At 46.7% G+C, this 25,700-nt stretch overlaps 1 protein-coding gene across 1 annotated transcript in view; it reads right to left on the reverse strand.

Moving 5' to 3' along the window:
* LOC142737634 (uncharacterized) overlaps positions 1-25,700 on the reverse strand; it is a 134,187-nt gene that overhangs the window by 25,161 nt on the left and 83,326 nt on the right. The window contains exons 4-5 of the mRNA XM_075849710.1: positions 2,000-2,062; positions 1,517-1,659 (exon numbers count right to left, since the gene is read on the reverse strand). Of these exons, the coding sequence (XP_075705825.1) occupies positions 1,517-1,659; positions 2,000-2,062 (206 nt within the window). The remainder of the gene's footprint in view (positions 1-1,516; positions 1,660-1,999; positions 2,063-25,700) is intronic.

Raw genomic sequence — 25,700 nt, forward strand, 5'->3', positions numbered from 1 at the left:
CGGGAGTCCATGTGACCGCTACAGCCTGTGATTGGCTTCAGCAGTCACATGGTCTGAAACGTCATCTCAGGAGGCCGGACTTGAGGATGAAGCAGGCAAGCAGGGAGTTCTGAGTAAGTAATTTTTTATTGTTGCGTTTTTTTTTTAAATGAACCATTAATAATCTATATTATGAGCGCTGCACATGGTATTCCCTGTCCAGCGGTAGTCTCTGTCCAGGGTGCTGAAAGAGTTAAAGGGCTGCACTGATCGGCAGTAACTCTTTCAGCACCCTGGACAGTGAGTACCGCTGGACAGGGAATAGCATGTGCGGCACTTACAATGTCGTGTACATAGTGTGAATGGATTTCAGTTTCCTCTCGGAAACTGAAACACGGAAGTGTACACGGAGTACACATGGGAAGCACACTGTTCCAATCACGGACACACGGATCCTTGAAAAACGGCCGTGAAAAAGTTTGGGGAGAAGTTTTCACAATAATAACAAGTGAAATTGGAGTACTGGCTTTTTTTTAATTTCATGTGGATTTGAACAATGTACTGTATAGATTCAGAATTCATACACAGGATCCAGAACAAGGTAGGGGGCGGAATAATAGGGGAAGATGGGTGGAAGGAAGGGTGATAGATTTTTTTCTTTTTTAATATTATGAGAAAATTTGTATAAAAAAAATAAAAAAATGAATAAAGTATTTTAGATATACACACACACACACACACACACACACACACACACACACACACACACACACACACACACACACACACACACACACACACACACACACCTATTTTTACAAACCACCGTTATTTGTGTTCAACCCCACAAATCGCCATGACCAAATACACATTTATATCATTACAGCTATTGTATATAGTAGGACTGATTTTGAAAGTGAATTCAAACCTACTAGTAATGTAGTCTAACAGGAAAAGTTGAAGGATGACCATTGTCATATAACGATTTGTCAAACGATACTTTTTCTATATAACCAATTTCAATTAATAATGAACAATACTTTTATCATTTTACTGTTAATTGTTTTGTGCATTTAAACTTCCAGGCATCTACATGTTGTCAGAATTAATCGAATTGCATGCAAAATAGTATAAGGTAAGCCGAATGGGCACGTTCAGAAGTGGCGGATAATTTCCGCCAGCGGATTTTGCAGCAAATTCGCAACGGATGTGAGTCAAAATCTGCATATGTTACATGCATATTTTTTTTCGAATTTAGCAAATAATTTACCGAAGATTTCAGCCTATGCATTGCAAAGAGTGAAATCCACAGCTCTGCAACAGAATGAGCATGCTGCGGAATGTAAATTCCAATCCGCAAGCTATTTTACGCACAGATTTTTTTCCCACAACGGTTGCAACAATCTAGAAAAATCAATAAAATACAGGTACTGTCCACAGCAGAAATCCGCAACCAGTCAGCCACGTTTGCATGTGCCCTGTCACATGCCGCAGTAACAGCAGGACAAGAACAAGTGCGTAAAAAAACATCAATCACCTCCAGTTAAACTTTGCATGTAGATTTTTTGACTGCATAATAGAACTTTGTAGAAAGGAAACAATTTGTTTTGATTTCCGTCCCTTCGCCAGGCGTAATGGGGTGTTCCTATTGTTATCTTCACTTTCCAGCTCAACTCCGTCCTAGTGGTTAAAACAAATTTGTCTGATATTACAAATGGAAAGATCTGATATAACTAAAAAGATTGAAAAAATATGGGAACATACATAGACAACCACAATGAACATATTTTGTGCTCCAACCACCATGACATCCTGTACTCTTTCATGTGTTTATAGGATAAGGAAACACATTATACATGGGTATTCAAATATTTTATATATATATATATATATATATATATATATATATATATATATATATATATAAAAAATATAATATATATATATATATATATATATATATATGTCAACTTTGTAGTTTGCATATAGATGCAAAGTGTGAAAATAGGACTTTACTTACCTGTTCACATAACAGCTGGACAGTAGGGAGGTTTCCACTTATTACCGCTAAATGTAGTGGGGTCTGCAGAGAAAAATATTGTACACTTAAAGGGAATGTCTCATGTATTGTATTTTTAGCTTAATTAATATTATTTTTTTATCTTTAAAAACCTCCCTGGGAGTGGCCATATTATAGACACACACTTCCTTTCTGTATTATTTGTATAGATAGTACAGCAGGGTGTGTATACTTTATGGAAGCTGCAATGAATCACAGTTAATTGACAGAGAAATGTCATATATTATTACAGTCTCCACAAGAGACCAGAGAGTGACAGGAGAGAAACATACAGAGCCATTGTTACAGAGCAGTCATTGAATACCCCTCTCTCTGCTGACCATGTCCTACACAGCAAAGCTGACTAAAATTAGTTATACACATTCAATAGCCGTCGGCCAAACGCTCATGTGAAAGCATAAAAAAAATTTAAAAACTGTTTTATAATAAAAAACTGATTTAAATAATATGTAATTCTGATGATGCATTCCCGTTAATAAAGGCCTCAGAGTAGGGCTGGTCAATTAATCGAAAAATAATCGAAATCTAAATTCAGCGCAATTAATCTACGTCATCTTGGGAATTTCGGATTTATCAATTTTTTTCCCAGTTTAAACTGTATCTGTGTTAGAAAAACACTTGTTCCCTTAAGGTCGCTATGACAACCTGTCTAGCTTCAGGGCGGTTCTTCTTTTGCTTTCAGCCTCTCTCCTCTGTCTTTCTGCCAATCTGCTGTGGGCTTGTATTTATACCGGTCTCTTCCCATCTGCCTTTGCTTGTGAATCTTCCAGTTTCCTGGTTCCTGATCAAGCTCCTGACTGCTCCTGCATTTCTGATTTCTGGACCTCGTGTATACTGACCTCTGCTTGTCTCTCGTTAATCCTCTGCCTACCGATTCTGATTATCCACTCCCAACTGGTTTTGAACATGGCTTGTCGGATTACCTCTACTCCGATTCTGGACTTTCAGTTAACCTACTGGCTATCTGGTTTCCAACTCAGGTTTTCCTGCACTGTACCTCCTTTCCAAAACTACACTCTGTTAAGACAACCTGGGTTCTAAGCAGCAAAGTTGCGGTCAGCTCTGGCAAACACCTTTGAGTAGCCTTAGATTCGGTCGACCAGAGTGGTAACAGATTAGAGGTTGCGGGTTTACGTGCATGCCCTTTCCCAGCAGGCTCCAGCAGCCTTAAGGTATCGCTCCACTTGCATTGACATAACAATCTGCATCTTCAGGATGCAGATACAGTTGAATCCAATGGTTCGGCAGGGGACCCTAAGGTCCTTGCTGTACTATTCACTATGTATCGCCGGAGGCGAGGCAGTAACTTCGTCGTGCCTGTCAGCGCCGAGTCGCACAAACCATAGGAGCAGAGGGATCTCCTCCACTCTTCATTGGAACAGGGTTAGGTGAGTATGTATACTATTATTTTTATCAGCCACTATTCGGGGCAGCTGTAGGGGCATTAAACAGTGTGGGGGCAGCTATGGGGGACTTTATACTGTGTGGGGTGCAGCTGTTATACTGTGTGGAAGTCAGTTATGGGGCATTATACTATGTAGAGGCAACTATGGGGGCATTATACTGTGGGGAGGGCAGTTATGGGGGGCATTATATTGTGTGGAGGGCAGCTATAGGGGGCATTATACTGTGTGGAGGGCAGCTGTAGGGGGCATTATACTGTGTGGGGGCAGCTATGGGGGCATTATACTGTGTGGAGGGCAGTTATGGGGAATTATACTGTGTGGAGGGCAGTTATGGGGAATTATACTGTGTGGGGGCAGTGTCAGGGGGTATATTAGATACAGTAGTATACAGCATGCTCAGGGGATAAATATTAATTCAATGGCGTAGCATGCAAATAGGGGGCATGGTATGCAAAAGGGGTGTGGCCTAAGCAATCGTTCAATAATCGTAATCGAGGTTACATGTTCAATTAATCGTGATTTTGATTTAGGTCATAATTGCCAAGCCCTACCTCATTGTAAAATCATCCTGGCTGAAAGCTGTACAAAAACATACCAGCTTCACTTTCTGACTGTAATTACCAACAGACAGATCTTATTTTATTGTTAACAGTCATTTACTTCACAAACGGATACTGTATGTAATCACTAGAATTGCAACATTTCTATCACAGTATTCTGTTTTTTATTGTTAATAAAGGGGTCTAGCATTATTTGCATTAAAGCGTTTTTTTGATTATATATGAAAAACATTTATTTTATGTTGAACAATTCTGCAGTTTTTAATTTCTCACCATTCAATTTTTTTTATAAATTCTGTTTTTTTTTGGAATGTTAGCAAAATACAAATATTCAAAATACAGAGAACTGTGTCAGACCGACCCAACAGTGGTCGGAGACAATAATCCAACAGAAGGTACAAAACAAAGGGAATAATCAAATAGCCATATTCATGATAGGAGCACCTTTATTGAGAACTAAATACATCAGAGACAGGACATGGTACATGTATACAGTGAAAAAAAGACATCATTATTCTGATCCAGGCTAGGACAAACAAGATATTTGGAAAGGTGAGGGAGAAACAAAAAAAGGGGGGTTACGGAGGGGGTAAGAAGGGAAAATATACTCTTTCCCCCGAAGACCATTTAGAATTACAGAAAACCATCAGATGTCAGCAGGGACTGCGGACGTATCTGAGGTCTGAAACTGTATCCAAGGGGACCAGACTGTGAAGAAGGTTTTTTCAGTATTCCGCAACGATGGAGCTCCTCCATCCCCATGATAACGTCCACTCTATGTAACCACTGCACAATGGTCGGGGCAGCGTTTTGTTTTTTTAATAGGACAGGAACACCGGCTCGGCCAGCATTGACCAGATGGTGAAGTATAGATCGAGTGTAATAACCCTGTGGTAGACATTTGATATGTAAGAGAAAAAGAGACGGGGATCTGTCTAAGGATATACCGGTAACCTGGCAAGAGAGTCTATGGACGCCCAACCAGAATTCTTGAGGGACTGAGCAAGATCAAAATATATGTAAGAGAGTTCCTACTGCTGAACCACAAGACCAGCACATAGGGGAGGACGTGGGCTAAATCGAGTGAAGCCTCTCTGGTACATAATACCAGCGGGACAGGAGCTTGTACCCAGCCTCCTGGTATCTGCCAGAGATGCAGGACTTGCGGGTAAGGAGAAGTGTGTGTGTCTTTTCTGTTGTGGGGAAAAGGAGGTCTGCAAGTCAGCTTCCCATTTAGCCAAAAATGGGGGGTCATAATCTCCTGGAGGAGAGGCCAGGAGTGAATAGCAAGACGATAGAGAGTGTCGACACAGACCCAAAGAGGAGCAAAGAGTCTCGAATGGGGTTTTGGTTCAGGAGTAAACTTCAGGCGCAAGAGAGGCAAGGAAGTGAGATAATTACATGCACCTCCAAGGGTCTAAAGTAGGGTGATCTGGGACGGTAGTAAGGTCCGAGTTGGTCATCCAGCATTCTCTAGAGCGGAAGTGGCATGCTCGGGAGGATCCTCTAGAGTGCCAGGAACAGAAGAGAGGATCCGAGTGGCCTGGATGGAAGGCTGGATTGCCAAGGATGGGAAATAGCGGAGACAGGGAAATCTGGGCATGAGAAAAAATATGGTGACTCAAATGGTGGCCCCTAAAGTTGGGTGTGACAAAAGCTGATGGGACTGGGGAAGAGTCAGCCATGGAAGGGAGTCTAGTGGAGTTGAGGAAAGGGCCTGTTTCAAAGCAACCCAGCATTTATAGGGCCGTGTCGACACCAGTCAATTACTCTCTGAAAACGTGAAGCCTCGTAATATTTACGAATGTCCGGCAGACCCAACCCACCACTGAGTTTAGGGTAAGAAAGTGTATGACGGGCAATGCGGGCAGGTTTGCCAGCCCAGATAAATTTAATTAGGTCTTTAGAAACTAGATTAAAATAAGAGACCGGAACGTGTATGGGTAGGATCTGCAGGATATACAAAAACCTGTGAAGGACATTCATCTTATAAATGGCACACCTACCGAACCATGTGTAAAGGTCCTTAGACCATCTATGCAGATCTTCTCTAATGCGAGACAAGAGGGTCATATGGTTACGTTTGAAAGTGGAAGAAAGTTCACGACGAATCCAAACACCTAGGTATTTCAAAGCCGAGTCGGCCCAGTGAAATTGGAAGGAGGAGGCTAAGGCAGCTTGCTGGTCTACAGAAAGGGAGATGTTAAGGGCCTCCAATTTTGGTAAATTAATTTTAAAATTTGACACCTCACCAAATATTTTCAATACCGATAGCAGAGTAGGGAATGTAATTAAAGGTTGAATGACCATAAACAAAAGGTCATCCGCATATGCTGCCACCTTGAGCTCAGTCCTACCGATTCGAAGGCCACTTACATCTGGGTTAGCACGGATGTTACACAGTAAAGGTTCCAGGTTAAGCATGAAAATTAGGGGTGAGAGGGGGCAGCCCTGTCTTGTTCCATTCAAAATATTGAAGGGGGAGGAGAGTGTGTCGTTGACCCAGACCGCCACCGATGGGAGTGAGTAAAAGGAAGTGATCCAGGATAACATGTTGGAGCCTAGGCCTATATGTTGGAGGACTGCTGTGATTAGGGGCCAAAACACCCAGTCAAAGGCCTTCTTTGCCTCAGTGGATAGTAGGCACATTCGAACACGGGAGGACTGAGCTCCGTGGACCGCTTTGAGCACTTTGGTAGTGTTATTGCATGCTTCCTTAGAGGGTACAAAGCCTACCTGATCCGGATGAATAAGGCCAGAGAAGTGTGGAGGGGCCAGAGCCTTTGCAAATAATTTTAAATCAACATTTAAGAGGGATATGGGCCTATAGCTAGAGCATTGAGATGTGTCTTTGCCTTCCTTATGAATCACTGAGAAATGGGCATGCATATCATGGGGGAGCTTAGCACCGGATGAGATGAGATTTAGCACTTGGGTCAAGGGACCAGAAAGCTGAGGGAAATACGTCTTGTAATAAGAGACTGTAAAACCATCCGGGCCAGGGGCTTTGCTAAGTTGCATGTCCTTAAGTGCTTCACCGATCTCCTTGAACGAGATTGGGGAATCAATAGACTCCACTGCTTCACGGTGTAAGGATGGGAGAGCGGAATCTCGTACATAATGCTGAAGGCGGGCCAGGTGTGGGGAAGATGTATCAGAGCGACTAGCTGGAGGGAGGCTATATAAGTTAGCAAAGAAACATCCAAATGTATCCTCTATGGCACGAGGGTCTTGAGTGTGGTACTCTGTATTTCAGGAGATCGAAGGAACGAAGTTACAGGCTCATTGTTCACGTAGAGATTTAGCTAATGTACGGCTACTCTTATCTACTTATTCATAATAATGGCAACGGCCGAGGTACAGTAAAAGTTTAGTGTAAATATCAGTTTTACATCTGGAAACCTTTTCAGAACAACAAAAACACCAAAAATATGTTGAAGTACATGTTCCGTAATAATGAATGTGTACTTTACCTTTATGCAACCAGATAAGCATATAGTTGCCTACTTTATTTTGCCATAAACAGCGCCACTCTTGTCCATGTGCTTCGTTTGGTATTTCAGCTTGTCCCCAATAAAGCCTCCAGGCACAGCCCATGCACAAAAATGGTGCGGTTTCTGGCAAAAAACTATATTTTAATGCTAGCTTAAATGACCTTTGTGTGTGATGAAGAACATAAGCTCTAAGTGGAGTAAGACATAAAACAATACAAAGATGTTCATTTAACAAGTTAAGGTCCCTATATGGAGATTTGAAATGCTACAGTATGTGCATCTGGAGAAAGGAATGTATTCTTTTGCTATATGTTTTTACAATATCACTGAAGTACTACAGTACATGTGTTCATTATGCCATACAGATTTTCAAGCCTCTTGCTAACCAATAAAATAAAAAATAAACCAGAATGCCCTCCCTTTTTAACGAATTTAAAGTGTTTGTTATGGTGTTTTTTTTACATGCCTTTTTGGTGGCGTCTTTAATTTAATGTCATTTTGTACATGTGTTTTTCTGGAATTCTGTGGCAAAAACACCAGAAAAATGCAATAGCTAGAGCATGCTGTGTTTTGATAAAAACACCACTGACCCCAAAAATGCTACGCAAATAGCAAAAAACAAAGTGCTATGTAGCGTAGGCTCTCATATTTCACTATAGACTTTAAATTGTCATTTGGTAGCATCGCTTTTGAACATTCAAAAAGCTGTGTGTGAAACCGGCCCTATAACTGTGTGGTTTTTAACACCACTGAGAGAATGTGAGTTCATGAATTCCCATACACTACAATTGCCCTATGTGACTGACAGAGCTACTTGAGTTCAGAATTTGGCCTCCATTAGACGAGCGTATTTTACATCTGTATTCCATCCATTTTTTCCTGGACCATAATACGGAGCTAATGTTAATCAATGAGGCTACTCACATAACAATATAAAATATGCTACTATTTTAGAAAATGTGTGAGTGATTAAAGAGTGATTAAAATACAGATGAATCCGTATTTGATCTGTATATCATCTGTATTGCATCTGTATTTCTAAGGGGAAGTCTTATGTCATTCACTTATCTCCCTAGGAAACATCACGTCAGTAATATGGATCTGTAAAGGGGGTTCTACACTGGGCGATTATCGTGCAAACGAGCGTTCAAAGAACTCTCGTTGCCGTTAATTGCCCTGTGTAAAAAGGGCAACGATCAGGAGATGAACGAGCAAACGCTCAATCATCTGCTGGTCGTATAGTTTTAAAAAAGTGAAATATTATTGTTGTGGGCAGCACATCTCCCTGTGTAAACAGGGAGACGCGCTGCCAACATGATAATAATGTATGGGGATTAGCGATCGGAGTAACGACCGCTCATCCCCATCCATAGCTCCATGTGACAGGAGCGAATGAGCGCCGATCAACGATGTCTCGTTGATCGGCGCTTGCTGCACCGGCCGAGTGTCGGCGGGTGTAAAAGGGCCTTAATACTGATGATATACTGATGCAAAATCATCTGTAATACTTCCGTATTAAAGATCCGTAATACTGACGTTTCGAATAAGCTCATCTGAAAAAGGCCTTTAAGGGTATGTTCACACGCAGTGACCAAAAACGTCTGAAAATATGGAGCTGTTTTCAGGCGAAAACAGCTCCTGATTTTCAGACGTTTTTGTAGCAACTCGCGCTTTTCGCGGCGTATTTTACAGACGTTATTGGAGCTGTTTTTCAATGGAATCAATGAAAAACGGCTCCAAAAACGTCCCAAGAAGTGACATGCACTTCTTTTTCGCGGGCGTCTTTTTACGCGCCGTATTTTGACAGCAAAGCGTAAAATAACACCTCGTGGGAACAGAACACCGTAAATCCCATTGAAAGCAATGGCCAGATGTTTGTAGGCATAATGGAGCCGTTTTTTTCAGGCGTAATTCGAGGCGTAAAACGCCCGAATTACGTCTGAAAACACTGCGCGTGAACATACCTTAAGGCCTCGTGCACACTTCCGACAACGTTTTCACGGCCGTTTTTGACGGATCCGTGTGCCCGTTTTAGCAGCCGTGTCCACTCCCGTGTGCACTCCGTGTTTCCGTTTCCGAGCGCCAAGCATGGTACTGTCCAGGGTGCTGAAAGAGTTAATGGGCTGCACTGATCGGTAGTAACTCTTTCAGCACCCTTGACAGTACCATGCTCGGCGCTCGGAAAATAAAATTTTAATGATATAAAAAAACCAAAACCAATAAGTTCATATTTACATTCCTCCTGTCCGGCCTCCAGGGATGACGTTTCATCCATGTCACCGCTGCAGCCAATCACAGGCTGTAGTGGCGGTCACGCACGTCAGGATGATGTCAGAAGGTCGGCCTCCAGGGATGACGCTTCATCCCACGTGACCGCCTCTGCAGAAAATCACGGGCTGCAGCGGCCTCTGCAGCCAATCACAGGCTGCCGCGTCATACAGGAACGTCGGACTGGAGGAAGAAGAGGGGCTCGTCACCAAGACAACGACCGGGTATGTATGAACTGCTTTTTATTTTATTTTTAATCAGCAGCCTCTTTTCTCTATCAGTGATTGATAGAGACAAGTGGCTGCCGATTAGTGTAATATATCTGTAATGTATTTCTGCCGCCCGGCTGTTGCTAGGCACCGGCTCCGTCACACGGATGCCTTCCGTCTGCCTTCAGTTTTTTTGACGGCCCCATTGACTTGCATGGGCCTCACGGTCACGGAATCTCGGACCAAAGTAGGACATGCTCTGCTTTGGATCGGAACGGAGCAACGGGACCGTCAAAAAAACTGAAGTGTGCATGGCCCCATTGAAATGAATGGGTCAGGGTGCTAGCCGTCAGAAAAATGGCTAGCACCCTGAAGAAAAACACTGAAGTGGGCATGGGGCCTAAGGGTGGATTTACACGAGCGTGTGCGTTTTGCGCACGCAAAAAATGCAGCGTTTTGCGTGCGCAAAAGGCACTTAACAGCTCCGTGTGTCATCACATAGGATGTGCGGCTGCGTGCTTTTCGTGCAGCCGCCATAATTATGACACTGTTTGGATGTTTGTAAACAGAAAAGCACGTGGTGCTTTTCTGTTTGCAAACATACTTTTGACTGCTGTTGCGCGAATCACGTGCGTCCCACGGAAGGGCTTCCGTGTGGTGCGCGTGATTTTCACGCACCTATTGACTTCAATGGGTGAGTGATGCGCGAAAAACGCAGAAATATAGGACCTGTCGTGAGTTTTACGCAGCGGACTCACGCTGCGCAAAAATCACTGACTGTCTGCACTGCCCCATAGACTAGCATAGGTCCGTGCGACGCGCGTGAAAAACACGCGCGTTGCACGGACGTATAACACGTTCGTGTAAATCCGCCCTAACTCTGTTGTCCAACACTAACTTGTCTAATCATATACAATGGTACTGGGTCAACTATATGCAAATAACCCTTTTTATAAGAAGAGGTTAGAGTCTGCAGAAATATATTCAATCCCAAAGTTCGTACTAAAAATATGTAGGGAACTCGGCCTTTTAAATCCATTCCCCACCTCTGCGAGGCAAGCTGAGTAGTGAGAAACTTGCAGCATGGAACAACTCATACTACTTGCCAGCGGAAGCAGGCACACTGCCAACATTCTGTTCTAAGGGTTCAACAAGATGTTCCATTTGTTCTTTATTTAGTAAAGGTTACAAGCAAATGTCATTAGTCTGCAACTTCACTTCCGACTATCACCTTACATTAGTCAGCTCGGATATACAGTGATGGTCAGTTCATGCCTGGAAGGGGACAATTAGTATTTATAAGAATACTGTATCTTAACCCCAAGTTTTTCATTATAAACCATAAAGGTAGAGTACATTATTCAGTGTTCACCTATTTTTCATTGTAGCTCTGCAAAAAAGTTAAAATATTGAATAAAAAAATTATGATGTCCCCCAAAGGCATTTTATGGCTTTTTTAAGGTTAACATATATTTAAAAATATAGCAAAAAATACTAATAAAAAAAGAAACACATGCAGTAAACCGTATTCATATCTCTAGTCTAGCCCTGGATATCAAAACCTCACGTTATATGTGATAATATCCTGCGGAACACATTTCTACATTCTACTTTAAGGCTATGTTCACACAGAGTTTTGTGACAAGTTTTTTGACGCGGAAACCGCGCCGCAAAACTCTGCAAAAAAGGCCCGAAAATGCCTCCCATTGATTTCAAAGGGAGGCGGAGGCGAGTAAGAAGGGACATGCCCTATCTTCGGGCGTTTACGCCTCTGACCTCCCATTGACATCAATGAAAGACAGAGAAAGCGTATTTCGCTGCGAAAAATACAGCGAAAATCGGCGTGCAGGGAGAGGAAAATCTGTCTCAAACTTCCAAACGGAATTTTGAGGCAGAAATTCCGCCTGCACAAAACTCTGTGTGAAAATAGCCTAACGTGAAAAATACTTGTATGAAACTTGTATGAAAATGGTACAGATATAATGCCTAGTTCGTCACACAAAAATCACCCTAATACCCTGGTCATTAAGCAGTTAATATGATGGTTGTTTATTAGCTGCAGAAGTACTTCCTTTGTAAAGACAGACATTAGATTGTTGTTAGCGAATCCTGTTGTTTTCAGGTGGACCTGCTAAGAGGCTGAGGGCTCCTGCACATGAAGATATTATATCTCTGTGCAGGAGAACCAAGAATGCAATGTTTTGGGTAAGGCTGGATTCACACGAGCATGTTCGGTCCGTAATGGACGGAACGTATTTCGGCCGCAAGTCCCGGACCGAACACACTGCAGGGAGCCGGGCTCCTAGGATCATAGTTATGTACGATGCTAGGAGTCCCTGCCTCTCCGTGGAGCTTCTATCCTGTACTGAAAACATGATTACAGTACGGGACAGTTGTCCCGCAGCGAGGCAGGGACTCCTAGCACCGTACATAACTATGATGCTAGGAGCCCGGCTCCCTGCAGTGTGTTCGGTCCGGGATTTGCGGCCGAAATACGTTCCGTCCATTACGGACGTAATGTGCTCGTGTGAATCCAGCCTAAGGTTTACGTAACTTCATATGAGGAGATTCAATCCAGTCTTTGGCCATATATGTCTTCTGCATAGACCCGTAACACGACTGTGTGCTTGGAGCAATAAAAATCTGCACCAAATTGCGTTGCGAGGTTGCTTTTTCTGTTGCAGAATTCACTGCGGATTTTCCTGCAGATTTTTTTTAAACTTTATAAAAATGTGCAGCTGCGGAAATTCAGTTATGCAATGAAAATGTAGTAAAATCTGCGTCAAATCATTGCTCGTGGATTTTACTGCGGATTTTAAGGTTCCCAAAAAAGTCTATGGGGAAAATACACAGCAACTCCACAGCATTTACGCAACATAAATTGACATGCTGCGGTCTGAATTCCACAACAGGTCAATTTCCGCACGTTTTTCCAGTGGGGTTTTTCAGCAGGATGTAGATTTTTCTTTCTTAAAAAAGGTGTTGGAATTTCCGCAATGTATAGGCCTCATGTGGACATACCCTTAGGCCTCCCTCACACAGGGTTTTTGACTTGCCTTTTAAACTGCATAAAAAAAACGAATAAAATATAAAATGCCTTTTTCATGGCGTTTTTGGTGTCATTCTTTTATTTAATGTCACTTTGTACATGCGTTTCTTCTGCCGTTATTGTAATCCTATAGAGAAGCCTATGGGAAAAACACCAGAGAAAATGCCAATCCTAGAGCATGTTGCGTTTTGAAAAAAAATAAACGCCACTGACCCCAAAAACTCTACAAAAACGTGAAAACCCAAATTCTCTGAAGGTAGCATTTTTCAATAACTCAATATAGACTTTAAAGTAACATCTGGCTTCTTGACGTACTATTCCGTCATGATGAGCGCATCGTTCGCGCTCCATGACGGAATAGTACGTCACGGGAGGAACGGCCATTTCGGCCGTCCTCCCGGCACAAACAGGAGCTGTGACAACTGCTGTCTCGTACAGCAGTTGCCGCAGCTCCTTCAGCGGAGACCGATCGCGGTGGTCCCCGCTGATTAACCCCGTTCAATAGCGATCGCGGCTTCTTAGGGGTTAAACCACCATCCATGTTCGGGTGCTTTTTCTCCTTCATTCCCTGTAAAAATTTAAAATTTGTACCTTTTATCGGAAAAATGTGTTTTTCAATTGCACAGCCTAATTCCACAAAATGCAGCAAAAAAACAAACCTGTGGGGTCCAAATGCTCACTATACCCATCAATAAATACTTTGAGGGGTGTAGTTTGCCAAATAGGGTCACTTTTGGGGGATTTCCACTGTTTTTGCACAAGACCTCTTCAAACCGGACATGGTAGCTAATAAAATGGAGGCCTCAAACTCCACTTGGTGCTCCTTTGATTCTGAGGCCTGTGCTTCAGTCCACTACCACACTAGGGCCACACGTGGGATATTTCTAAAAACTGCAGAATCTGGGCAATAAATATTGAGTTGCGTTTCTCTGGTAAGACCTTCTGTTTTACAGAAAAAAATGTAATAAAAAGGATTTTCTGACAAAAAAAAAAAGAAATTTGTAAATTTTACCTCTACTTTGGTTTAAATTCCTGTTAAACGCCTAAAGGTTTAAGAAACTTTCTAAATGCTGTTTTGAATACTTTGAGGGGTCTAGTTTTTAAAATGGGGTGTTTTATGGGGGTTTCTAATATAGAAGGTGCTCAAAGTGACTTCAGAACTGAACTGTTCCCTGAAAAAAAGAAGAGGCTTTTGAAATTTTCTTCACAATATGAGAAATTGTTGCTTATGTTCTAAGCCTAGTAACGTCCTAGAAAAATAAAAGAATGTTCAAAAAATGATGCCAACATATAGTAGACATAAGGGAAATGTGAACTAGTAACTGTAACGTCTATGGCCGCGGACCGTCGTCCTGACTCACACTCTAACGGCCGCAGCCATGGACGAGCGAGTGCCTGGCGGCATCTCCCTCCTGCGAGACGCCGGCACTCACTTCCTGGTCCGGACACTGTTTCCCGCAGGGCGCCCGCGCGTGCACGGCCTTAAAGGGCAAGTACGCGCACAGTTGCAGAATACTGCAATTAGCCCAGAATGCTTCTGGACTATAAAAGGGGCTCTGCCCTCTCGATCCTTGCCTGAGCGTTATTGTGTTTCCTTAAGTTTGTCCTTGCACATGGTCTCCTAGTGTTTTCCAGTTCCCAGTGTTACCCATTCCTGCTGCCTGTACCCTGTATCCCGTGCCTCTGTGCCTTCAAGAGTTGGAGTTGTGTTGTGCCCTCCGCTGCATCTATTGTGTCGCACCCTGCCGGGTGTCTGTCTGCTGTCGGAGCTTCATCTTAGCCCGAATCCACCGCTACTGTCTATATTGCCTCAGGTACCCTTTCTGAACTATAGACATTGCATTATACCTGTTTGGCCAGCTGCTATCCTGCTACGCGGTATGGCCCAGTCGTTCCACACCCCGTGCCGTGACATTACACTCAGGCCATGGACACCGCTTGTCAATTCAAGGGCCTGTAATCCTCCCAAGCCATGCAGGCGGACCTGCAGGACCTGCGAACACGACAGGATCAACCTCTTGTGGTAGTAGACTCCATGTCACTACAGCTAGGGGCGCTAGCTGCTTCCTTCTCTGCTCCTGTTCCAGCTTCTCCGACTGATCCTCCTGCTACACCTCCTGGCAGCTCCGGCTCTGACCCTCGGTTCTCGCTGCCACTACCACTATTTCTCAACCAGTGTCATATCCACTTCACCCTGCACGCCAGAGCATTTCCTTCAGACGGCGCCAGGATTGCCTTCGTTATTTCTCTACTTGCCGGCAAGGCCCTGGCGTGGGCGAACCCAATCTGGGAACGACAGGGACCCCTAGACCCGAGACTTCCAGGGGTTTGTGCGGTTATTCCGTAATGTGTTCGAGTAGCCTGGATGAGTTTCGTCAGCAGCTACTTCTATACTGAACCTTCGCCAGGAGGACACCTCCATGGGCGAGTACACCATCCAGTTCCTGACCCTGGCAGGACAGCTGTCCTGGAACAACGAGGTGTTAGTAGCTTCTTTCTGGTATGGCCTGTCATCCGAGATCAAAGACTAACTAGCTGCTCGTGATCTACCACCTACCTTGGACGACCTAATTTTACTTTCCACCCGGGTGGACATGAGGCTCAGAGAAAGATCCCAAGAGGTTCGTCAAGAAAGAAGGCTTCCTAGGTTGACTCCCAACTTCCAGCAACCTCTCTTGTCCTCATCTGTTTCTCCACCCGAGGTCCCTGTAGCGTCCATCGCCGCGGGCCGTTGGGTCCACTCACCTCCTGACGCCCGCAGCCATGGATCTGTGAGTGCTGGTCCCCATCTCCTTCCCAGGAGACGCCAGCGCTCACTTCTGCTCCGGTCCACTGTGTCCCGTAGGGTGGGCGCACACTCGTGCCCGCTCTTAAAGGGCCAGCGCATGCACATGTAGGAAATCCTCATCATCAACACACACGATTTCCAGGACTATAAGAAGGCCCCAGCCCATCTGATCCTTGCCCCAAGTCTGTCTTGCAAATAGTGTTTCCCGTTCCAGTTGTTACCCGTTCCTGTATCCCGTGCTGTGTTCTTGTTCCTGTGCCTACTAGTTGGAGTCGAGTCTACTGCACCTGTGTCATCCGCCATGTCCTGTGTCATCTGCCACGTCCAGAGGGATTCACCACGTCTGGCGCAACCTGCGGCATCTGTGTCATCCGTCACGTCCTGTGTCATCTGCCACGACCTGAGGGATTTGCCACGTTTGGCGCAACCTGCGTCACCTGCTGTGATCCGCCACGTCTGGCGTTACCTGCTGCACCCACATCCATCCGTGCCAGAGCTACGGCCACTGTTTGGACTATCCAGGTACCCTTGTGCGGGACTTTGTATTTCTGGGGTTTCCTGTTATTTGGCCAGCTGCCTCCCTGCTACGGCGGTGCAGCCTAGTGGGTCCACATACCCACAAACTGTGACAGTACGCTCAGGCCATGGACCCCACTGGTCAACCTGAGACCTTGACGACAAAACCCATGCTGGCCGAGATGCAAGACCTCCAGTCACGGCAAGACCAACTCCTCCTGTCGGTGAACGCCATAGCCCATCGGCTGCTTGCTCCAACCACAGTCGTCACCGCACCAATTCTTGCTGTTCCTCCTGCTACACTTCCTGTCTGTACCAGTACCGATCCCCTGTGCTTCTTGCTGCTACCTCCACGCTATGACGGAGACCCGAGGACCTGCACAGGATTTTTGAATCAGTGCCAGATCCACTTCAGACTACATGCCAGGTCCTTCTCTTCGGATGACGTCAGGATCGCCTTCATCATCTCTCTCCTAACTGGCAAAGCCCTGGCTTGGGCTAATCCTCTGTGGGAACATCAGGGACTAAAGACCCGTTAATTGCAGTGCTTCTTTCGGACCTTCCGCTCGATCTTTGAGGGACCTGGGAGAGTTTCTTCAGCTGCTGCATCCCTGCTGACCCTACACCAGGGAGACCTCTCCGTGGGCGAGTATGCCATTCAGTTCCGTATCCTGGCTGCTGAGTTAACCTGGAACAACGAGGCTTTGTTGGCCACATTCTGGCAGGGACTGTCTTCAGGGATTAAGGACAAGCTGGCCGCTCGCGATCTGCCATCTACCCTGGACGATCTTATCCTACTTGCCACCCGGGTTGACATGAGGATCCGGGAGCGTTCCCAAGAGGTTCTCCAGGAGAGAGAACTTCCTAGGCTGGATTCTACTTTCCAGCAATCCTTACTATCCTCAGTCGTCCCACCAGAGGATCCAATGCAGATGAACCATGTTAAATTGTCTATCCAGGAGAAATTACGCAGACGCTCTGCTGGACTTTGTCTGTATTGCGGCCTCGGAGGCCATATTGCGCGTTTGTGTCCCCAGTGGCCAGAGAGACCCCATTGCCTAGGAGTGGTTGGAGAGACAACCCTAGGTGGAACAGTACCTAATAAAGCATTCTGTTCCAAGCTGACTATTCCTGTGACCCTAGTATCCAGCGACAGGACGCATCGGGTTTCTGCCTATCTTGACTCTGGGTCTGCTGCAAACTTCATCCAAAAGGAGCTAGTGGATTATCTTCAGTTGCCCATAGTTCCCCTGGAGACATCTGTTGGCTCAGTGAATGGACCTCTTCTGCCTGATCCCATCGTTTCTAAGACCAAGCCGTTGAAGCTCCAGGTTGGAGTCCTTCATTCTGAACTAATTTCTTTCCTTGTTTTGCCCAAGGCCATCAATCCTGTTCTGCTGGGCCGGCCCTGGCTTTGACTACATGCCCCAGTCCTGGACTGGAATTCCTGAGAGGTTCTCCAATTGGGCTCCAAGTGCCTTGGTCGTTGTCTGTTGCAGATCGATCCTGTCCAGCCTCCTCTACCTCAGTCATTGGTGGGACTGCCCCCCCCCCAGTTTGCTCAGTTTGCAGATGTTTTCAGCAAAAGGACAGCTGAGAAGCTGCCTCCACATCGGACTTATGACTGCCCCATTGAACTGGTTCCTAATGCCTCTCTCCCCCGTGGCCGAGTATATGCTCTCTCCTTGCCAGAGTCTCTATCCATGTCGGCCTATATCAAGGATAATTTGGAGAGGGGTTTAATACAAAAGACTTCCTCCTCGGCCGGGGCTGGGTTCTTCGTTAAAAAGAACGACTGATCCCTTCGACCCTGCATTGACTACCGTGGTCTCAACCAGATCACGGTCAAGAACAAATACCTGTTGCCACTTATATTTGAGCTGTTTGATCGCATACGAGGAGCCCAAATTTTTTCAAAGCTAGACCTGCGGGGGGCTTAAAACCTAATCCGGATTCGCCGGGGTGACAAATGGAAGACGGCATTTAACACCCGTGACAGGCACTACGAATACCTAGTGATGCCCTTCGGACTGTGTAACGCTCCTGCAGTGTTTCAGGAATTTGTTAATGATATCTTCCGAGATCTCCTCTGTATCTATGTTGTTGTTTATCTCAATGATATTTTGATTTTCTCCCAAGATAAGACGACTCATCGGAGGCATGTCCGTCAAGTTCTACTACGATTAAGGGAGAATCGTTTATACGCTAAGCTGGAGAAGTGCGTCTTTGAGAGGAGTTCTCTGCCCTTCCTGGGCTACATCATATCGGATCAAGGTCTCAAGATGGATCCAGAGAAAGTGAGAGCTGTCCTGGAGTGGCCACGTCCTCAAGGTCTGAGGTCCATACAGCGTTTCCTGGGATTCGCCAATATCTACCGGCAGTTTATCCCAAATGTCTCATCACTGACATCTCCTATTTTCCCCCTTACCAAGAAGGGTGGGAATATCAAGGTGTGGACCCCAGAAGCAGAGTCCGCATTTATTAGTCACAAAAAAGCCTTCACTTCAGCCTCGATCCTCCATCATCCTGACGTATCTCTACAGTTTTCTTTGGAGGTGGATGCCTCTTCTGTTGGTGTAGGTGCACTTCTGTTCCAGAGGAGCTCCAAAGGAAAGGCAGTAGTATGTGGTTACTACTCAAGACTTTTTTCTTCTGCAGAGCGCAATTACACTATTGGGGATCGGGAGCTACTGGCCATCAAATTGGCTCTGGAGGAGTGGAGACATATGCTGGAGGGCGCAGCTCACCCCATCCTGATCTACACCGACCACAAGAACCTCATCTACCTTCAGTCCGCTCAACGACTAAATCCCCGTCAAGCCAGGTGGTCGCTGTTCTTCACCCGTTTCCAATTTCTGCTCCACTACCGTCCCGCTGACAAGAATGTGAGGGCCGATGCCCTGTCTAGGTCATTTGAGACGCATGACACGGTGGATTCTCTTCAAACTATCATAGACCCGTCCTGCATTATCACTGCCAATCCTTTGCAGGTTAGAGATATCCCTCCGGGGAGGACTTTTGTTCGATTAGCAGACAGGAGAAGAATTCTCCGATGGGGACACAGTTCTAAAATGGCTTGGCACCCTGGTGTTTGTAAAACCCGAGACCTGATTGCTCGTCCTTTCTGGTGACCCACGCTGCCCAAGGATGTTGTGGACTTTGTCTCTTCTTGCACGGTGTGTGCTTCTAACAAGGTTACTCACTCCAAGCCTGCCGGCCTCCTTCAACTTCTGCCTGTACCCAATGCTCCCTGGCAGCACATTGTGATGGACTTTGTCACTGACCTTCCTCCCTCAGCAGGATGCAACACTTTCTGGGTGGTGGTGGACCGGTTCTCAAAGATGGCACATTTTATCCCGCTGACCGGCCTACCTTCTCCTCCCCGACTGGCGAGTCTCTTCATTCAGCACATCTTCCGCTTGCATGGCTTGAGCCTTCACGTTGTGCTCAATCGGGGAGTTGAGTTTACCTCGAAGTTTTGGAGGGCTCTCTGTAAACTCCTGGATGTGAGATTGGACTTTTCCTCGGCCTATCACCCCCAGTCCAATGGGCAAGTTGAAAGGATCAACCAGATCATGGAGAATTATCTCTGTCACTTCATCTCCTTTCAGCATGATAACTGGGTACAGCTTCTTCCATGGGCCAAGTTCTCGTACAACAACCACACAAGCGAGTCCACCCCTTCCACTCCGTTTTACATTGTATACGGTCAACTTCCTAGAGTCCCTCTTTCAGTGTCTACTACTTTTCAGGTACCCGCTGCTGACTCTGCATTTGGGGACTTCCTGCAAATCTGGCAACAGACCAGGTCCTCTTTTGCTGGCTGTCAATCGCATGAAGCGAAAAGCGGATACAAGAAGAAGAGAGCAGCCGCAGTATCTTCCAGGTACCAAGGTCTGGCTGTCCTCATGGAACATTTGTTTGAAGGTGCCTTCATACAAGTTTGCTCCCAGGTTCCTCGGTCCTTGTGAGATTCTGCAACAGATTAACCCTGTCTCCTATAAACTGCGGCTGCCTCCTACCCTCAGAATCCCCAACTCCTTTCATGTGTCGTTCCTGAAACCAGTGGTCCTGAACCGCTACAGCAAGACTTCCTGTACCACAACTGCTCCCAGCAGTTCTTCTGATGTGTTCAAGGTGAGGGAGAACCTGGACTGCAAGAGGGTAGGAGGAAGGACTTTCTATTTGGTGGACTGGAGAGGGTTTGGTCCTGAGGAGAAGTCCTGGGAGCCGAAGGAGAACCTTGATGCCCCTGCTCTCGTTAAGAAGTTCCTCTCTCGCTCTAGTCCCAAGAAGAGGGGGCGTAAGAGGGGGGATATTGTAGCGTCCATGGCCGCGGGCCGTCGGGTCCACTCACCTCCTGACGCCCGCAGCCATGGATCTGTGAGCGCTGGTCCCCGTCTCCTTCCCAGGAGACGCCAGCTCTCACTTCCACTCCGGTCCACTGTGTCCCGTAGAGTGTGCGCGCATGCTCATGCCCGCTCTTAAAGGGCCAGCGCGCGCACACACACACACCCACACGTAGGAAATCATCATCATCAACACACATTATTTCCTGGACTATAAGAAGGCCCCAGCCCGTCTGATCCTTGCTTGAGTGTTGTTAGTATACCCCAAGTCTGTCTTGCAAATGGTCCCTTAGTGTTTCCCGTTCCAGTTGTTACTCGTGCCCTGTTATCCGTTGCTGTATCCCGTGCTGTGTTCTGGTTCCTTCGCCTACTAGTTGGAGTCGTGCCTACTGCACCTGTGTCATCCGCCACGTCCTGTGTCATCTGCCACGACCTGAGGGATTCGCCACATCTGGCGCAACCTGCGGTACCTGCGGTCATCCGCCACGTCTGGGGTTACCTGCTGCACCCACCTCCATCCGTGCCACTGTCTGGACTATCCAGGTACCCTTGGGCGGGACTTTGTATTTCTGGGGTTCCCTGTTGTTTGGCCAGCTGCCTCCCTGCTACGGCGGTGCATCCTAGTGGGTCCACATTCCCACAAGCTGTGACAGTCCCGATGCAAGTAGGTCGGCTTAGACTATCTGTCCAGGAAAAACAGCGCAGGCACACTTCTGGACTCTTTCTACATTGCGGCATCGCTGGCCATGTCGTGCATCTGTTTCCCCAGAAGCCAAAAAACTCCAACTCCTAGGATTGGTTGGAGAGACAACCCTGGGCGACACAGCATTTGACAGAGAACTCTCCTCCAAGCTGTCCATCCCTGTGACTATTGTCGCTGGCGAGAGGTCCCATCTGGTCTCTGGCTCTGCAGCCAATTTTATACCTTGTGGATCTTCTTCACTTGCCAACTACCCTTCTGGAGAAGCCATTGATTGTTGCCTCAGTAGATGGACTGCCGCTGCCCGACCCAATATTGTCTGTAACCAAACCGCTGAAGCTTCAAGTGGGAGCCCTTCATTCTGAGCTCATCTCCCTGTTTGTCCTACCCAAGGCCGTCAACCCAGTGTTGCAGGGTTTGGCTGGGCTCCGTCTACACGCCCCAGTCCTGGGATTGGAACTCCGGAGAGGTTCTCCAGTGGGGCCCCTGGTGCCTCAACCGCTGTCTGGGGCATATCCATCCGCTTAGGTCTCCTCCGCATCAGTCATTGGCAGGGTTGCCCTCTTGCTACTCTCAGAACTCGCATGTCTTCGATAAGAAGGAGGCAGAGATGTTGCCACCACATCGAGCGTATGATTGTCCTATTGACTTGGTTCCTAATTCGTCCCCTCTTCGTGGTAGAGTATACCCTCTCTACTTACCTGAAACCCAGTCAATGTCTGCCTATATTAAGAAAAATCTAGAGAGGGGCTTCATACACAAATCCTCATCCACGGCCGGGTTTTTCTTTGTGAAAAAGAAAGACGGATCTCTCTGACCCTGCATTGACTACCGGGGTCTCAACCAGATCACGGTACAAAACAGATACCCATTGCCTTTAATCTCTGAACTGTTTGATCGCATACGGGGGGGGGGGGGAATTTTTTTTCCCGAACTAGACCTGCGGGTGGCCTACAATCTAATCCGGATTCATCAGGGTGACGAGTGGAAGACTGCATTTAATACACGTGATGGGCACTACGAATACCTGGTTATGCCCTTCGGCCTCCCGCGGTCGTTCAAGAGTTCATCAATGACATTTTCCGTGATCTCCTCTATGTCTGTGTTGTGGTGTATCTCGATGACATTTTGATTTTTTCCCCAGATCCAGTAACTCATCAGAGACATGTCCGCCAAGTTTTGCTTAGATTAAGGGAGAATCACCTGTATGCCAAGCTGGAGAAGTGCGTGTTCGAGAGAAAGTCTCTACCCTTCCTGGGCTACATCATCTCCGATCAGGGCCTCAAAATGGATCCTGAAAAGGTTAAGACTGTCTTAGAATGGCCACGCCCTCAAGGCTTAAGAGCCATACAGCGCTTCCTGGGATTCGCCAATTTCTACCAGCAGTTCATTCCCAACTTCTCCTCAGTGGCAGGTACCATCTCTACCCTCACCAAAAAGGGCATGAACGCCAAGGTGTGGACTCCAGCAGCCGAGGCCATGTTCAAGAGCTTAAAGAAGGCGTTCACGTCAGCCTCAACCTTCATCATCCTGATGTGTCTCTACAGTTTTCGTTGGAGGTGGACGCCTCCTCTGTTGGTGCTGGCGCACTTCTGTTCCAGAGATGTTCCAAAGGCAAGACTGTGTATGTGGCTACTACTCTAAGATTTTTTTCCCACAGAGCGCTAATACTCGATTGGGGATCCGGGGGTTACTGGCCATCAAGCTGGCTCTGCAGGAGTGGAGACACCTACTAGAAGGCGCAGCTCATCCAATCCTGGTCCTCACCGACCACAAGAACTTCACCTATCTCCAGACGACCCAACGGCTGAACCCTCGTCAGGCCAGGTGGTCGCTATTCTTCACTGGGTTCCAGTTTGAGCTCCACTACCATCCTGCCGACAAGAATGTGAGGGCCGATGCCTTGTCTATGTCATTTGAAACAGAGGACACTGTGGAGTCCCCACAGAATATCATTGACACTTCCTGCATCATCTCTGTCAACCCTCTGCAAGTTAGAGACATTCCTCCGGGAAGGACCTTTGTACGTCTGGCAGACAGAGGAAGAATCCTTCACTGGGGACACAGTTCCAAGCTGGCAGGTCACGCGGGTGCCCGTAAGACCCGAGACCTAATTGCCCATCAGTTCTGGTGGCCCACGCTCCCCAAAGACCTCATGGATTTTGTCTCCTCCTGCACGGTGTGCGCAGCAAATAAAGTTGCCCACTCCAGACCAGCTGGTCTGCTCCAGCCACTGCCTGATGCCCCCTGGCAACATATTGCTATGGAATTTGTCACAGATCTGCCTCTCTCTGCTGGATGCAGTGTAGTCTGAGTGGTGGTGGATCGATTCCCCAAAATGGCTCATTTTGTTCCACTGACTGGTCTGTCTTCTGCTTCCTGACTGGCCGGTCTCTTCATCCTACACATCTTCCGTCTGCACGGCTTGCCTCTGCATATTGTCTCAGATCGAGGGGTTCAGTTCACCTCAAAGCTCTGGAGAGCACTCTGCAGTCTCCTCGGTGTAAAGTTGGACTTCTCCTCGGCCTACCATCCCCAATCCAATGGTCAAGTCGAGAGGGTTAATCAAATTATGGAGAACTATCTACGGCACATTATCTCCAGGCAGCATGATGACTGGGTGAAGCTTCTACCTTGGGCTGAGTTCTCTTATAACAACCATACTAGTGAGTCCACCACCTCCAGCCCATTCTTCATTGTCTACGGCCAACATCCACGAATACCTCTTCCTGTTTGTACTATGTCCCAGGTGCCTGCAGCTGACTCTAGTTTCAGGGACTTTCTCCAGATATGGCAGCAGACCCGATCTTCCATTCTGCTGGCGGTCGACCGCATGAAGAGAAAGGCAGACACTAGAAGACGAGAGACTCTCCAGTTTCTTCCAGGTACCAAGGTCTGGCTGTCTTCCAGGAATATCCGGCTGAGGGTGCCATCTTGCAAGTTTGCTCCCAGGTTCCTCGGACCCTTCGAGGTTCTGCTGCAGATAAATCCTGTCTCTTACAAGCTTCGGCTGCCTCACACCCTCAAGATCCCAAACTCCTTCCACGTCTCCTTGCCTCCTAGCCTGTGGTCCTGAACTGCTACTCCAGGACTCCTAGTACCGCAGTGGTTCCTAGCGTTTCATCAGGGACATTCAAGGTGGGGGACACCAAAAGAGTAGGAGGAAGAACGTTTTATTTGGTGGATTGGAGAGGATTTGGTCCAGAGTAGAGGTCTTGGGAGCCAGAGGAGAACATCAATGCTCCTGCCCTCGGGAAGAAGTTTCTCTCCCGCTCTGGCCCCAAGAAGAGGGGGCATAAGAGGGGGATACTGTAACGTCTATGACCGTGGACCGTCGTCCTGACTCACCCTCTGACGGCTGCGGCCATGGACGAGTGAGTGCCTGATGGCATCTCCCTCCTGGGAGACGCCGGCACTCACTTCCTGGTCCAGACATTGCCTCCCGCAGGGCGTGCGCGCCCGCATGTGCACAGCCTTAAAGGGCCAGTACGCGCACAGTTTCAGAATACTGCAATTAGCCCAGAATGCTTCTGGACTATAAAAAGGGCTCTGCCCTCTCGATCCTTGCCTGAGCGTTGTTGTGTTACCTTAAGTTTGTCCTTGCAAATGGTCTCCTAGTGTTTTCCAGTTCCCAGTGTTACCCGTTCCTGCTGCCTGTACCCTGTATCCCGTGCCTCTGTGCCTTCAAGAGTTGGAGTCGTGTTGTGCCCTCCGCTGCATCTATTGTGTAACACCCTGCCGGGTGTCTGTCTGCTGTCGGAGCTTCATCTTAGCCTGAATCCACCGCTACTGTCTACATTGCCTCAGGTACCCTTTCTGGACTATACAGATTGCATTATACCTGTTTGGCCAGCTGCTATCCCGCTACGCGGTACGGCCCAATGGGTCCACACCCCGCACTGTGACAGTAACTATTTTGTGTGATATTACTACCATATCTGTCTTACAAACAGATACATTTAAATTCAGCAAAATGCTATTTTCCCCAAATTTTATCTCAATTTTGCTATTTTTCGCAAATAAACACTGAATATATGGACCAAATTTTACCACTAACATAAAGTCCAATGTGTCATGAGAAAACAATCTCAGAATCACTTGTATAGGTATAAGCATTCCAGAGTTATTACTGCATAAACTGACACGTCAGATTTGAAAAATGGGCTCTGAGCCTTAAAGGCCCAAACTAGGCTCGGGGTTAAAGAAAAATCTGTGAAAAACGGCAATTAAAAAGCCACGAAAAACGCAGCAAAATGCTGTGTGTGTCTGAATCCAGCCTTATTCTCTAATTCTACTATTTTT

This window comes from Rhinoderma darwinii, chromosome 1, assembly GCF_050947455.1.
Source record: "Rhinoderma darwinii isolate aRhiDar2 chromosome 1, aRhiDar2.hap1, whole genome shotgun sequence".
In the NCBI taxonomy this organism is placed as follows: Eukaryota; Metazoa; Chordata; class Amphibia; order Anura; family Rhinodermatidae; genus Rhinoderma; species Rhinoderma darwinii.